The following is a 15,341-nucleotide window of genomic DNA, read 5'->3' on the forward strand; positions in this document are numbered from 1 at the left end:
AAAATCTTCCTTTTACATGATAACATTAAAAATCGTGTTTACGTCTTGATAACATTAATTCATATAAATAAACATTTGCACTTTTTTCACCAGAAATTTTAGATAATATTTTCCGGGATAACGCCGATTAAAAAAAAAATAGAGAGAGTTTTTTTTAATATTTTTCGAGTTTTAGCACGACATACATACATACATACATACATACATACAGACAGACAGACATACAGACAGACAGACACACGTACACACATATATATACACACATACAGACAGACGTTTGCTTTTTATATTATAGACGAACGACTTCTTATCAAATGCAAAATTTAAAAATGTATATCGATCTGCTATTAGTAATGTTGTTTCCAATCAGTTTTAAATATGGAGGATTGTGCATCTTTTGTGATGGTTGAGTGCACGTAAGTTGACGTCTTTCATTAAATGTTACTTTCATGTAGATCGTCCTCTTTGAGAGTTATTTTTTAGATAACGCCTTTCAATGTTGATAGATACTTTGTCACAAATAGTTTAGTCCTTCTACAATGATTGAAGCCAAAGGAAACAAAACTCAAACGATAAAACCTTTTCCACACATGAGCAAAATTTGTCGGTGATCGTCAAACAGACAAATATGTTTCTGAATGTTTAAAATGAGGTTTGAGAATTTGTATCATTTAGATTATTCCGATCTGTGTTATTTTTACCTCCAACCTTCTTTCAGATATATCTTGTCGAACTCATTAATCTTTCTGGCGAAACTTGTTGCATTACAGATAAAGTACAAAAATAAAATATTCAGTTCAAATGACACTCTTCTGGAGGTTGAAGGTTCAATCTTCAGTGTGAGAGATACTAAGAATGCAATTGCAAATTGTTTTAGATTTCTACTCAATTATGGTTGACAGAACGAGAGCATGCTACTCGATGAATTAAATAAAGGATTCTGTTCGAAATTCCCTGCAGATTCCAAAGAACCACAGAAAGATTCCTGAGTTCGCCTATGAATTGATCCTGCTACTAACCCAAAAAATCTCATTTATTCTTCCAATATTACCAAACCAGAAACTTTAATTATTCTGCATACATCTCCTTATATTGTCCAGATTTCATGTTCTTCTTAGATCATAAGGCCTAAATTTGTCTTTAAGACTCATTTTACATAATTCATATCATTTATCTCCATGCAACGCATGTCCTCAACCTTCATTAAACAGGTTTTACTTGCATGCATTATTAAACAGCGTACACTTGCCTGGTAGATTGTTCCTTTTATCGAGAGTGGTAACCATCTGCAAGTTATTAATCACACACGGTCTCTTAACTTACTCCATCCAGTCCTAATTCTTGCATTCGTATGAGAACCTATTTCACAGTTTTAAAAAATTAAATTCAGTAAAAGTCAATGCAGTAAAAATGAAATTATATAAACTTATTTTTAAGATTATTGTAATTCAATAAAATTTTGATGATGTCTAATGATCTTGAAAAAACATATTTTTACATGTTTAGAATTGCACGATCTTTTTCTTTCATTGAATAATTTAACAGCTAAGAAAAAACACTATATGAAAAAACAATATATGAAAAAACACTATATGAAAAGCATTATATGAAAAAACATTATATGAAAAAAAAAAGAACAAATTTATTTCTAAGATGCATCAGAAATGATTGGCTGTGACTTGTCCAAAACTAATGGCTTTTTTGTATTTGGGTGCGTCAGGTATGTGTGTATGGGGGACGAACAATCTGCAGGAAACGTGTGCCAATGTCGCATTAATCTACTGCAGTAAATCACTGCACATTGACTGCACATCTTTATAGTTTTTTTGTTCATTCTTTCATCATAATAATGATTAACGTTATTATATAATTCATTTCGTTATCATCACCATCTTAGTCATCCTCATCACCATCCTCATCCGCATCAATAATGTCGTAACGTTTTTTTTTTATTCATTTTCAAAGGCATTACTGTCACCATCACTGATTTATTTAAACATTTGTCCTCGTTTCATGAGAGAAAAACAGGAGTTAACACTTGCACGCTCACCTCTCAAATGTAAAAACGATTGATTAAATAATACCGACTCTACACATAACTTCCGGTCTGAAAGGAGGAAATACTTTTGTTTTCCATCAATCACTTATTTTGTTGCTTATGCCTTGTCAGTAATGTACTTCAGTTTGCAGGTTATTATTTTAGAGCAGTAAATGAAGTTATGCTTTCCCTATTTCTGTGGAACCCTACTACTCACTCCAGAAGTAGAGTGCTCACATACCCACCCAGATGTCATTGCAGTCGACTTCAATGTTGAGAGACGGGACTTGAAAGCAGTCATGTGTCGTGTGAACTCCATCATCTTGACTGCAATCGAAATATGATGATAAATTTACTTCCGAGAGTGAACTATAGTGATATTCTCCAGGTGCAGTGGCTTATCCAGGATACTTGACATAAGAGAAGTTGATAGTTGATTGGTCAAGCTAACCACGTAAAATAGGATAGATTTGAAGTGAGAATAAGTTGCTGCCAGAACTTGGATATAAAGAAACGTTTAAATCATTCTCAATTATACTCTATAAGAAATTCCGTAATTAAAGAAATGGAACGACATTAATTAAGCCAATCAAATCTAGTTTAAGTTAAAATCGTTATTTGCAAGTAATCAATACACACAATCCATTGCTAATCTATAGTCTGCTTAAACATACACACTAACATGTATATACCGAAAATTATGACCCATTGTGTAACCTATTAGGCTCTGATTTTCTGAATTAGGAAAAACGAGTTGGCAAAGCCAGTTAAATAAAAAAAAGACAACATCCAAAATTAGTCTCTTTCTGCTCGCTGTATCTTCCTTTCTTATTTTTTCCTCTTTTACTCTCCAGCTATGGGTTAAATAGTATTAGTATCTATGATGATATTTGTGAGCATATGTATATATGGAAGGAAGGCACAGTAGTAGGTATGTATATATTTGTGTATATGTATGTATATGTTATTATATGTATATGCGTGGGTGTAGGTTTGTATAGGTATATATACGTACTTATAGGCTTTTTGTTTTCGCTGTATTGAAATACCTAAATTATGTAATGAACAGTACCGTCAGAGATGTTTTTATTCGTTTGGTATATGCACATGTGGATATTGGCATGTTTCCCGTCATTGATGTATATATATATATATATATATATATATATATATATATATATATATATATATATATATATATATATACGTTTCTGTATAAAGACTATATTTTGTATTTTTTATTTTTTGTATTTATAAAATTGGAATATATATATATATATATATATATATATATATATATATATATATATATATATATATATATATATAGTTGCATGCTTTTGTGGATCGTTTCAAGTAATGCCTCCTACTTTGTTTTTAACTAAAAAAAGTTAAAGAGTTATGTAAACAGGAGTGAAACCCTTAAAACGAGCAGCATTTTGTGCTCCTGAATTTATTTTTCTACATAGTCACCACCATTCTCAGTATACTTTTGTCAGGTATTCAATGGCAAATCTCTGCTCCTGACGCACGTCTATGACAGGCGTTGCTTTCTTAGAATCTTAAAGCGTCAATATCTGCAATGGAGATATGAAACTTTCAGATCAGGACTCCATAAGTTCAGTCATCATAACAATACAATTAGCAATCCTCTCTAATCCATTCATGGGGAATAAAAAATAGGAGGCATTACTTTTGGAACGCCTCTCGAATATGCGTATAGGTATCAGGAAGCATAATCTGTCACATGTAGATATGAATTTACACGTTTATTGATTGTCATCTTTCATTCTCTTCAGATTCTTCTCTATTAGTGTATATATATGTATATATATATATATATATATATATATATATATATATATATATTTATTTTTTCTCTCTTAGTCACTCTTTTTGTCTATCTGTCTGCTCCAATTTTTCTCGGAAACTGTTGGGTCGATTGAGAGAAATTTTGTATAGACCTTTGTTTTAAGGTGCAGCGAACTAAGTATTATGATATCCGTTGTTATAGAGTAATAGGGATTAATAGGGATTAGTATTTAATATAGTCATCACAATTCTACATTTATGCTATAAGTTTAGCATAAAACACTCAATCTAAGTCAATGGTCTATACATTTTGCTCGTTTTTAACAGGTTTATGTATAGAGTTTTAGTCAAGTTAGGTAAACAAATATATATATATATATATATATATATATATATATATATATATATATATATATATATATATTAGATATATGTAAATGACGAAGTTCTCTCGGATTCTCTCTCCTCTGATCTCGAGCGCGTTGTTCAGTGGGGGAAGATGTGGCTAGTTACCTTTAATGCATCCAAAACCAAACTCCTATCCTTACATCATCAACGCTCTGATCCCCAGCTGGCATCAATTGTGATGGATGGCTCTCGTCTGGGTGAGGCCCCGTGTTTTGACAAGCTTCTGGGTTTGACCTTTACTCCTGATCTGAAATGGAACACGTACATCAAGTCTGTTGCCAAGGTCGCAGGAAAGATGGTGGGATCCTTCTACCGCTCCAGAAGATATCTCACTACTGATGCAATTCTCTATCTATATAAAAGCCAAGTACGGCCAAAGATGGAATACTGTTGCCATATCTGGGCAGGAGCTGCCAAAAACAGCCTATCATGCCTTGACAGAGTACAAAATAGACTTCGTGGTTTAGTGGGGGATGCCCTTTTCTCTACCCTGCAACCCCTCTCCCACAGAAGAGACGTTGCGAGACTATCCTTGTTTTATCGTTATTTTCATGGCAGGTGCTCGTCTGAACTCCAATCCCTGGTCCCCCCTCGCCAATCTTTCACGAAAAACACCCGTCTAGCTGAATCCACTGTGAAAAATTTCCCCCACTCTATATCTGTGCCTAAATCAAAACGCGGATTTCATGAGCAAAGCTTCTTTCTTAGAACTGCACGCCTGTGGAACTCTGTTCCGTCTGCCTGCTTCCCTCCGGACTACAACTTGGATGTCTTCAAGTCTAATGTTAACAAATTCCTAATGAGCCGCCCCCCTAATTAAACACTTCATAAAATCTCCTCACTAACGTGATGTACTTACAATAACCCTTATCCCTGAGTGGCTTCCGGGCCTTGATAAGTGGTGATCACTGTGTAAAAAAAAAAAAAAAAAAAAAAAAAAGTTTAGTCAATTTAGGTAAACAAAATTATCATTAATCACAACAATAAAACTACCGTTTTAGTTTAAAAAAATTTAATTGTTCTTAGTCGAGGCATAAATTTTAATGAAAATGAAAACCATATATGAAAAAGAAAGAAAATTCCACTCCATCCACCCCCGCCAAAAAGAAGCAAAATTTATAAGTCCATTTTTCCAAAATTTATAAGTCCTTTATTTTGAATTTGGACGCATGTGTTAATCTTAACAGAAGGGATGGTATTTTCATCAGTCGCTTCAAATTCAATGACTGTATCTCTAGTTATTTCAATTAGATCAAACTTTCTGCACTCATTTTTAAATGACAGGAGATAAGGAATTAACTAAGGGTTTATCCTGCTGTCTATGTTTTACTTCGATGCTGACAAGTTTATATATTGCAGGCATTTTCAGTTTTAATAGTCGTAGTTAAATTTGTTGAGAAAACAGTGCTTGAATTAAAACTGAAGTTAAATATAAGAACACAATTTTAATATTCGTTAAAATTTAATTATGAGAATCTTAAGATTTTAATTCAGTATAGAGACAACAAGTTTAGTCTACTCTTTTCTTCAGATTAAAAAACGACCCTGGTGTCGAACTCCGTCCCGTGGGGAGGCATTGTAAATAAAGAATCTATAAAGATTCTATATTAGGCATCAGTACAAATAAAATAGTCAAAATTATACAAAAGTGGAATAAAATTACATGTTTCGTTATATATTATATCTTATTTATAAAATTTGTTTATATTCATTTTAATGGATTTATTGTTAATATATTATTAGTTTAAAAAATACAGGCCAATAATCTTATGAAAATTTACTTCTTCAATTTTAGTTGATGAAATAATTGGTTGGGTTGATCTACAACGTTTTAAACTATTGGTAAATTGTAACACTAGGCGTTGAAACAATGCATATTCTAACATTAGCTTATAATAGACCAATGAACTGTATGAAACTATTACTGTATTGTTTATCTTGCCAAATGAATTGTGATTATATGTATTATCAAATGAATTGTGATTATATGTATTATCAAATAAATTGTGATTATATGTATTATCAAATAAATTGTGATTATATGTATTATCAAAAAACAGAAAAAAAAATTATTGGAGGCAAAATTCGAATGTGTTATTTTTATTAATTATAAGTTATCGTTTTATGAACTAGTATTTATTTTCAGCTTTTGCATTTCAGTGTTTGGTTAATGTGTATCACGAACTGCCAGTTCTGTTTGCATGCATGCAATGATGATCTCATTACTGTGTTGATTATGTAAAGAAATGTATAAAAAATAGAAGGCAAAGTAATTCGCACGTTGTTGACATGTAATAAAAGAAAAAGAAAAACAGAATATCATATAATTTGTATATTACAAAAGAGAACGTTGTGGCAAATGTTAATTATTTGTACTAAAGCATGATAATAATAATAAAGAATAATATCGAATACCAGGTACATCTGCTAGAGAAAACAACACTACAGTTTTATTTTTAAACTTTTATTGAGAAAATAAATTCAGATAATTTGATTATGTCGTAGAGCTGATATCTATTCAATGTAGCCTTCAGTTTCTATTATCACCTCAATACGGGTCTGGAACTGGGAGCATGCCTTTTCCACAAGTATTGGCAGGAGCTCAGCGAATACTCAGCAGATAGCAGCGATTAGGCTGGCTTTGGTGTTGTGAGAGATCATGTTAGTGATGTTCTCAAAGTATGACCAAACAAAGTAGTCCAGCGAGTTCAAGTCAGGGGAAAAGTGGGGGTCAATGAGAGAAGGGTACAAAGTCGTAGCACTCCTGAAGCCAAGTTTTCGTTTCTTTGGACTTGTGGGCTGGCGCTGAGTCCTTCTGCCGCATCCAGGGTCTGCCAGCGGTCATTTGATTGCACACAGGGATCACCACATTCTTCAGCACATCTAGGTACATTTTGGTGTTGAATTCAACACGATTTCAAAGATGTGAATTGGCACGATGTGGCTCCCAATTGAAACCACACTAAAGACCATAATCGTATCCAGAAACTTTGTTTCATCACCCTGGGCATGTCCCTGTTATTCGTGAATATTGTGTCACTTTCAAACATAACAGATAGCTCCTATCACTTTTGGGATTTGTACACAACTGACGAACTAGTAGATGGTCTGCAGCAAAAAAAAAAAAAAAAACTGTTGTTCATCAAACGTTAATGGAATCGTGTCGTCTTTTCTAGGACGACAATTTTATCATTCCATCCTGTATTTTATGAAAAATGTGATGAATGTGAAATATGTAATACAAATTAAATTTTTTACAAATCCTCTGTCGAATAAATATGACGGCAGGCGATGCAGAGAATTTTCAAAGAATAAAGAGATTTTGTGAGTAATTCACGTTTTTCCACACAATAAATACTGTTTAAGAGTTATAAACAAAAGAATGTATTATTATTAATATTTAACAGACTTGATAGAAAAGATGGTGTTCAGTGTAACTACAATTTGCTGCAGACAACAAAGAAAGCTTCCACTCAAAAAATATTCCTAGTCAGATAAAGTATTTTTTTTTAAGAATTGTAATTATTAATATGTTTTAGTGAAATGTAGCAAGAAAACAAGTTATATTTTAAAAATTAACGACAAGATGACATTTATACTAGAAAAAAAACGTGGGATTATCCATGAAGCTAAGATTATATTGTTTATTGAGAACAAGCGAGTTTATGGAGATAGTTTATACAGAACTAAAAAGAGAAAATCTAAATTAATCTCTTTCTGCTCCTGCTATCCTTCAATTTTTATTGTTTCATCTTTCTGATGACATTGTCCTGTGTTTTTGGTGAAGTATTCTAATTGTGAGTTTAGTCTTTAGTTTTATTACCTTTGACTGTTAATAAACATAGAAAAAGGGTGACAGAAGCAAGACTCATAGACATTGTATGATTTAATAGAGTGGGGGGGTTCTAACAACACAAGGTGACAGAAGATAAGACTGATAGATACATTTTAGTAACAGATAAATGCATTGATAAATTTAAATCTAAATTATGCCTAATTAAAACAATGAAACAAGGATGTTTCCAACCATAACTGAATCTCAGAACTAAGTAATAGTTTAGCATGTATTTTGTTTTACACTATAAAACCCTTAGGAAACAAACGTTGATTTATTTTCCCCATGCACTGTTGCATTTATTTATATTAATAAAAAAGCTGGAACATTTTGGTAATTTTTATACAAATTTATTGTCTTTTAAATATAACCGTAAAAAATAGAAGAAATCAATTTGCTTGTTGGTCGTGATTATGTGCGAGGCTTTGTTTCTATTATGTTGTAAGCTGATCTACCTATTTCCAGAATAAATGAACTCACCCAGATATAATAAATACAGTAATGACGAAACGTTCTGACACTTATTGATGATTGTTCCTATTTACAATGCCTCCCTTTGGCTCATGATGATTGTTATGGTTTCAGAATCGGACGCCTTTTTTCCCTACCATTGTTGCCAATCATATTCGTCTTGATTAATACTGATCGTTCGATGCAACAACAGTTTCGGACTCTAAATTCTACAATAGTGAAAATCAGTTGCATCAAAGAATAAGCCTGATGAAGCATAAAAACTATCCTACCATTATAATCGGAAGAAGTTCCATCATAACTAGGAAATAGTATTAGGTTGGTGCAAAAATAATGTCGTTTTTTGACTTTCAACTTTAAAAGATCATAATTCCTTTCCTAATAAACTTTATTAATCGAAATAAGAACCATTAGAATCGACACATTTTAACCAATCAGAAACAAGTTTATTTATCCCATTAGCATAGAAATCCGGAGTTCTGGAAACAATGAAGTCATTGAAGGCCGATTCAGTATCATCTCGGCTTCTGAAATATTTTTAGCACAAGAAGTTGTTGAGATGCTTAAAAAAGTGATAATCGGTTGGCGAAAGGTTCGGTGAATATGGCGGATGAGGCAGAGTCTCGTAGCCCAATTCATTCAGCTTCTGCAGGGTCAGTTGAGCAACATGCAGGCGAGCGTTGTCATGGAGAAGAATTGGTCCCTTCATATTAACCAATTTTAGGCACATACGTTGAAGCTTCTGGCACATTTCTTCAATTTGTCAGCAGTACTTCACGGTAATCGTTTCGCCCCAGATTCATGAAGCTGTGACGGATGAGACTGGCCGCAAACCACCAAGCAGTTACCATAATCTTTTTTGATGCAATTTCGCTACAGGAAGTTTTGTGGAACTTCTCCGGCACCCAACCACTGTGCTGAACTTCTCATCATACGTCACAATCCGCTCGAGAAATGGGTCGTTTTTGTTGCACAGAAGGAGTGTAGAAGGCATCTCAAAACGACGAGATTTTTTTTATTATCGTTCAAATCATGTGGCACCCATTTATCCAATTTTTTATTATCGTTCAATTCATACAGCACCCATTTATCCAATTTTTTATTATCGTTCAATTCATGTGGCACCCATTTATCCAATTTTTTATTATCGTTCAATTCATACAGCACCCATTTATCCAATTTTTTATTATCGTTCAAATCATGTGGCACCCATTTATCCAATTTTTTATTATCATTCAAATCATGTGGCACCCATTTATCCAATTTTTTATTATCATTCAAATCATGTGGCACCCATTTATCCAATTTTTTATTATCGTTCAAATCATGTGGCACCCATTTATCCAATTTTTTATTATCATTCAAATCATGTGGCACCCATTTATCCAATTTTTTATTATCATTCAAATCATGTGGCACCCATTTATCTAATTTTTTATTATCATTCAAATCATGTGGCACCCATTTATCCAATTTTTTATTATCATTCAAATCATGTGGCACCCATTTATCCAATTTTTTATTATCATTCAAATCATGTGGCACCCATTTATCCAATTTTTTATTATCGTTCAAATCATGTGGCACCCATTTATCCAATTTTTTATTATCATTCAAATCATGTGGCACCCATTTATCCAATTTTTTATTATCATTCAAATCATGTGGCACCCATTTATCCAATTTTTTATTATCATTCAAATCATGTGGCACCCATTTATCCAATTTTTTGACTTCTCTATTTGCTTTAAATGGCGAACGACTGTTGAGTGGTTGACCTTGAGTTCTACAGCAACTTCTCATGTGATTTCGTGAGGATTGGCTTCAATTAAGGCTTTCAAATGTTCGTTATCAACCACAGTCGACTAGCCATGATTTCAACTTCGAGTCTCTTGTCACCATTGTGAAATTTCTTGAACCACTGTTGTGCCACATGTTCGTTAGTAGTTCCTGGGCCAAACACATCATTGATATCACGAGATGTCTCGGCAGCTTTTTGGCCTTGTTGGAACTGGAACAAGAAAATCGTGTGGATTTGAATTTTGCCTATGCTGTCAAAAAGCCTGCAAAAATATGAAGAAGAGATGAAGAATGTAACGATTAACACGATTTGATAGAGCGAAAAACGTGCCTCAAAATGATATATAACATGACTATATATAGATCAATGAATTAATTCAGAAATCGTATATAAATGTAATATTTATGAGAAAATGATATTGTTTTTGCACCAACCTAATACTATCGTAACCAGAAGGAGTACCATCATAACTAGGAAAGGGGTTTATCATAACCAGGAAAGAGTACCATCATAACCAAGAACGAGGTCCATAACAACTAGGAAGGAGTAAAAACCGTCATAGTCATTTCTGTATCCTATTCTATTGGTTTGCTAAACAATTGTTCACAAAATAATACAGCACTCATATATAGAACTATTTATTATATTAAAATCAGAAAAATTATTGAATAATAAAAAAATACAATAACAAAGTATAGTTACTTAATAAAATACGATTTTGTTTTTATCTTAATGAAAATATTCCCAGACAATGCATAAAACCACTTGATGTAAAGAGCTAAAAAAATATACTACATCAAGGTCCAAAAGTGTTAGATAGATTAAAACCTAGAAAACATCAATTCTTCCCCCTTTATCAGAAAGTGCTCATGGAATATGAGAACTAAAAGGCAAAAAAAGAGTTATATGACTTCTGAAAGCAAAGTCAAGAACAACTTTCTACTATTCTTACGCAGTTATATGAAAATTAATTCATGTTACGACTAAATAATGTATTTTATAATTGATTTTTAAATTCTATTATCTACATACATTTTTCTGTTTTTTTTCCTTCTTTTGTAGACGTCTTCCAAGAGCATGGAGAAAAGGTTGAGTTGCTGAATGGACATGTCAACCATTACCAGGGTGGTCAGACACAGGGATGTGATTCTTCCACATGTGTTGAGCACAGGTCCATACGGGGACCAGATGTTCGCTTTGATATGTAATGAGTTCAACATCATAAACTCTGTTCTGCTTTGCCATATTGTTTTATAAATATTGGCTGTGATTTATATGATATCATCCCAATATCTCAGCCTTTAAAGTTGATGGATACTATATTTGCATTCATTTATATACGTTTAATAATTATTTAGTTAATTCTCTAATAAAATTTAGTCAATGCCATAGTATGGGTTGCCAGACGAAGACATTGTTCACCTAACAGTAATAGAAGTAAGTATTTTTCTGCAAATACTGATATAACGTAGGTATGTATGTAAACTGCGTTTTATGCTGGTATACACGAGTTACAAGGTGCCTTCAATAAGTTTCCAGACATTTTTTATACCAGCATTTAAAATTGCCGTAGACGTTTAAAAATTCATTATGTTATTGTTATACATCTTATGAGATGACTGAGCAATTTTTATGATTTCAGGTTCTAATAAACAGCTACAGCAGGAATTGGAATACACCCTACTAAAGCCTGATTGTCATAGCTGGTGAATTTCAAAAATGCAATTTAGACGTGAGGACACATTAGAACAATGATATGCAATAAAAATCTGTTTTAAACTTGGGGAAAATGACTGAGGGACGTATGGAATGCTTCAGACTGCTTTTGGACCATCTTGCATGAATTGAGCAACAGTTTTTGAGTGGCATAAGGAAAACAGGGACTCTGTGAGGGATGATGAGGTCTGTGGGAGGAGTAAGGAAGTCAGAACACCAGAGTTCATCCGGCAAATAAAGAATACCATTGATAAGGACCGCCGTATATCTATAGAGACGTTAAGTACAAAGTTTGATGTAAACTTGGGAACTGTGCACACAATTAGTTGTGAGGAACTGAAGATGCGGACGATTTGCACAAAGTTTGTCTTACTGCACCAGTCTAGCACTCTATACTTATCACAGACTATTTAACGAAGATGGACATCAAGACAATTCGTCACCCCTATAGTTCAGACCTTGTTCCCTGTGAGTTTTGCTTATTCCTTAAGCTCCAAGAAAACCCTAACGGCTCTCGCTATGAGACAATTGAAGAAGCAAAAGAGACTGTGACTAGGGTCATTGACACGCAAGAGGGTTTCCATGGGATTTTCCAAAAGTTGTTGGAACAGTATAACAAGTGCGTTGCAGCCGGAGGAGATTAATTCGGAGGGGACTTAAGTTTCATGCGTATACTATCAATAAAAGTACCCACACAATAACAATCTGGAAACTTACTGAAGGCACATCGTATTTTGGTACCTATGCTATACAGACCATGCTGAAACAATAACGCTATCAACATGGGGTGAAGGTTTTTTTTTAAAACTATTTTGTACTTTTGCCTAACAATTTACTGAACAAAATTCATCATAAAAATTGATTTATCTTGAAACTCCAATCTAAAAGTTAGCATGGTTTGTACTTCGCATATGTAGCATCGTTTTGAATTTCCAGGTTTTTATTCGTTTATGTTATGTAGAAATTAGAAACAAGGACAGATGGGATTTTAATAAGACAACACACTAGTGAAAGTTCATTCTGACCTACAAAAAGATACCTGAGCAGTTCAGTCGGCATTCCTCAGCAGGGGCGCCTCAGATGATTAAAAGTAAACTAACCACTTCTTAAACAGAAAAATTAAAGCCTGGGAGGTCCACCTGTAATATGAAGGTGAAATTAAAACTTCATCAGTCTTGATTAGATGTTCATACCAGTTGAGGAAACGTCTCCGACAATCAGTCTGAGGTATGATTCCACTTAGTTCTGACTATTACAGGTGTTATCTCAGCTAAACTAGACCTGTTAGTTAAACTTTATAGATTCTGATTTTCACCTGTAACTATTTTAACTTGAATTAATTCATTATTTAACTTGAAAGCAGAGTATTCGGATATCCATTCATATTTACTGACAAGAGAAAAAATTACTAATTTTAATGTATCATTTTTAAAAAAAAGTTTCATGCAATGCATTTTTTTTCTGTTTGGCTTTGTTTCATTTCAATTCTATTAATTGAAACAGATTTTGTCAGGGGAGATAACTTACGAAGAATTACATCATTTTTATTTCTATTAAAACTGTTAATATTTTCAGAAATTAAAATTGCAATAAATAAAAATATAAAAGATAAATGTTTCTTTATTAAAATGTTGTTTATGATAAATTTCAGTTAAATATTTGATAAAAAAAAAATAAACTAAATTCCTATGAGACGGTAACAATGGCAACAACAGAATCAAGTTGCTCGACAAAATTCTGTCTCATAGGAATTTAGAAATGATGCTCCTGCCGGTAACAAATCAAACTGATCAAATAATATAAAAGTTTGACATATTTAACTGAAATCGATATTGAAACTGATATCAGTGAATTGTTTTTCGAGAAAATATTTGATAATGATCAATTTTACAGACAGGAAACAAAATGAGGGGAGGGTTCAATGTTTTTGGAATCTAAAATGTCTAAATGTTCTGTGATATCAACGATCATGGCTGATTGCTGATATCACGGAAAAATATCAAGTCCTTAAATTACAACTTTGAATATATCTTAATGTCGTTGGAAAATCTTTACAGAACTTTTAATATAAATAGCCAGAAGTATGGGAAAATATCCATTTTGAAATATGATTCACAAAAAAAAAAACACTTGTGAAAGTAATAAAACTAAGTAAATGTTGTAAATAAAATTACTTATAATGTACAGGACATAATGAGTCATTCTAATTTCTAATATAGTATCCATCAATTGATACGAACCACAAAATATGTTGTGTTAATTTTTTTTTACTTGAGACTTTTCAAAATGGCCGCAATTGTCCAAAGTAAACCTATTCATTGCATTAAAAGAAAATTAAATTTATGAGTGTATGCTAATTTGTTTGTGCAGTTCAAGTAATATGTAGACATTAAAAAAGCAGATACTTTGTCACTACTGATTGTTTTTTTTATATTGTGTTTCATGAATTATAATAAGACTTTCACAAGAGGATGAGAAAGCAAATGTCAATACGGCTGTGTATCTTCCCTGAAGATTTTTCTGAGCTTTGGTGGTCTGTTCTCGCCTAATAATGAGACAGGAGAAATTTTTTATATAACTTTTTTGAATAACGAAACATGTTGGTTGATGTATAGAACACTAAAAATATATATTCCAAATCCTTATTTAATTAACAAAAAAGTTATAATAAATAAACCATAATAATAATCTCTCAATTAATAAAATGGATACGATTTTCTTGTATAGACAAAAGAAATTATAGGAATACAAACACAGACACCACATATAAATTCCATATGGTAACACTACCTACCAATACCTGTTGTAAGGTTTGCAGATATTATCAGTCGATTTTATACAATACCGTAAATTCTTATAATAGTTCTGAGGAGACTCACTCTTCTAAAATAGTTATACTTTTAGAAGGTTTGAAGTGATTTTATCTTCATTAAAATACCCGCTGTTATGTGCCCGGAAGAGATTGGGTCTTTTCTTACATAATAACAATTGCAGTGTTTATTAATTCATTTCATACATTTACCATTTATCCATAACATCTAGCATTCAGTAATACTGAAAGTTCCTTTATACGCTCGCATTATTAAAGTCCGGGCAATTTGATTGGTTGACTCAGACCTAAACCAGATTGCTTGAAATTCTTTTGCAAACACCGCTCAACAACAAAAAACATAGCGTCAGTCAGAGATCGGTCTCATATGAAACTAGAAAATACATTTCACTTCTATCTTTTAATATTTACACTGAAAATAAAAGATATG

At 32.5% G+C, this 15,341-nt stretch overlaps 1 protein-coding gene across 4 annotated transcripts in view; it reads left to right on the top strand.

The window, feature by feature from the left end:
• Positions 1–14,493, top strand: part of LOC145288103 (popeye domain-containing protein 3-like) — a 221,224-nt gene extending 206,731 nt beyond the window's left edge. For 3 of the 4 annotated variants that reach the window (XM_080136160.1, XM_080136162.1, XM_080136161.1), the window contains one exon: positions 11,428–11,605. In XM_080136160.1, coding sequence (XP_079992286.1) covers positions 11,428–11,573 — 146 coding nt within the window. In that variant the 3' untranslated portion in view covers positions 11,574–11,605. Of the gene's footprint in view, positions 1–2,892; positions 2,970–11,427 lie in introns of all 4 variants that reach the window. The other variant, XR_013869263.1, reaches the window with a different exon arrangement.
• The last annotated feature ends 848 nt before the right edge of the window (positions 14,494–15,341 follow it).

This window comes from Euprymna scolopes, chromosome 11 (genome assembly GCF_053919585.1).
Source record: "Euprymna scolopes isolate OS-2025 chromosome 11, ASM5391958v1, whole genome shotgun sequence".
Classification (NCBI taxonomy): Eukaryota; Metazoa; Mollusca; class Cephalopoda; order Sepiida; family Sepiolidae; genus Euprymna; species Euprymna scolopes.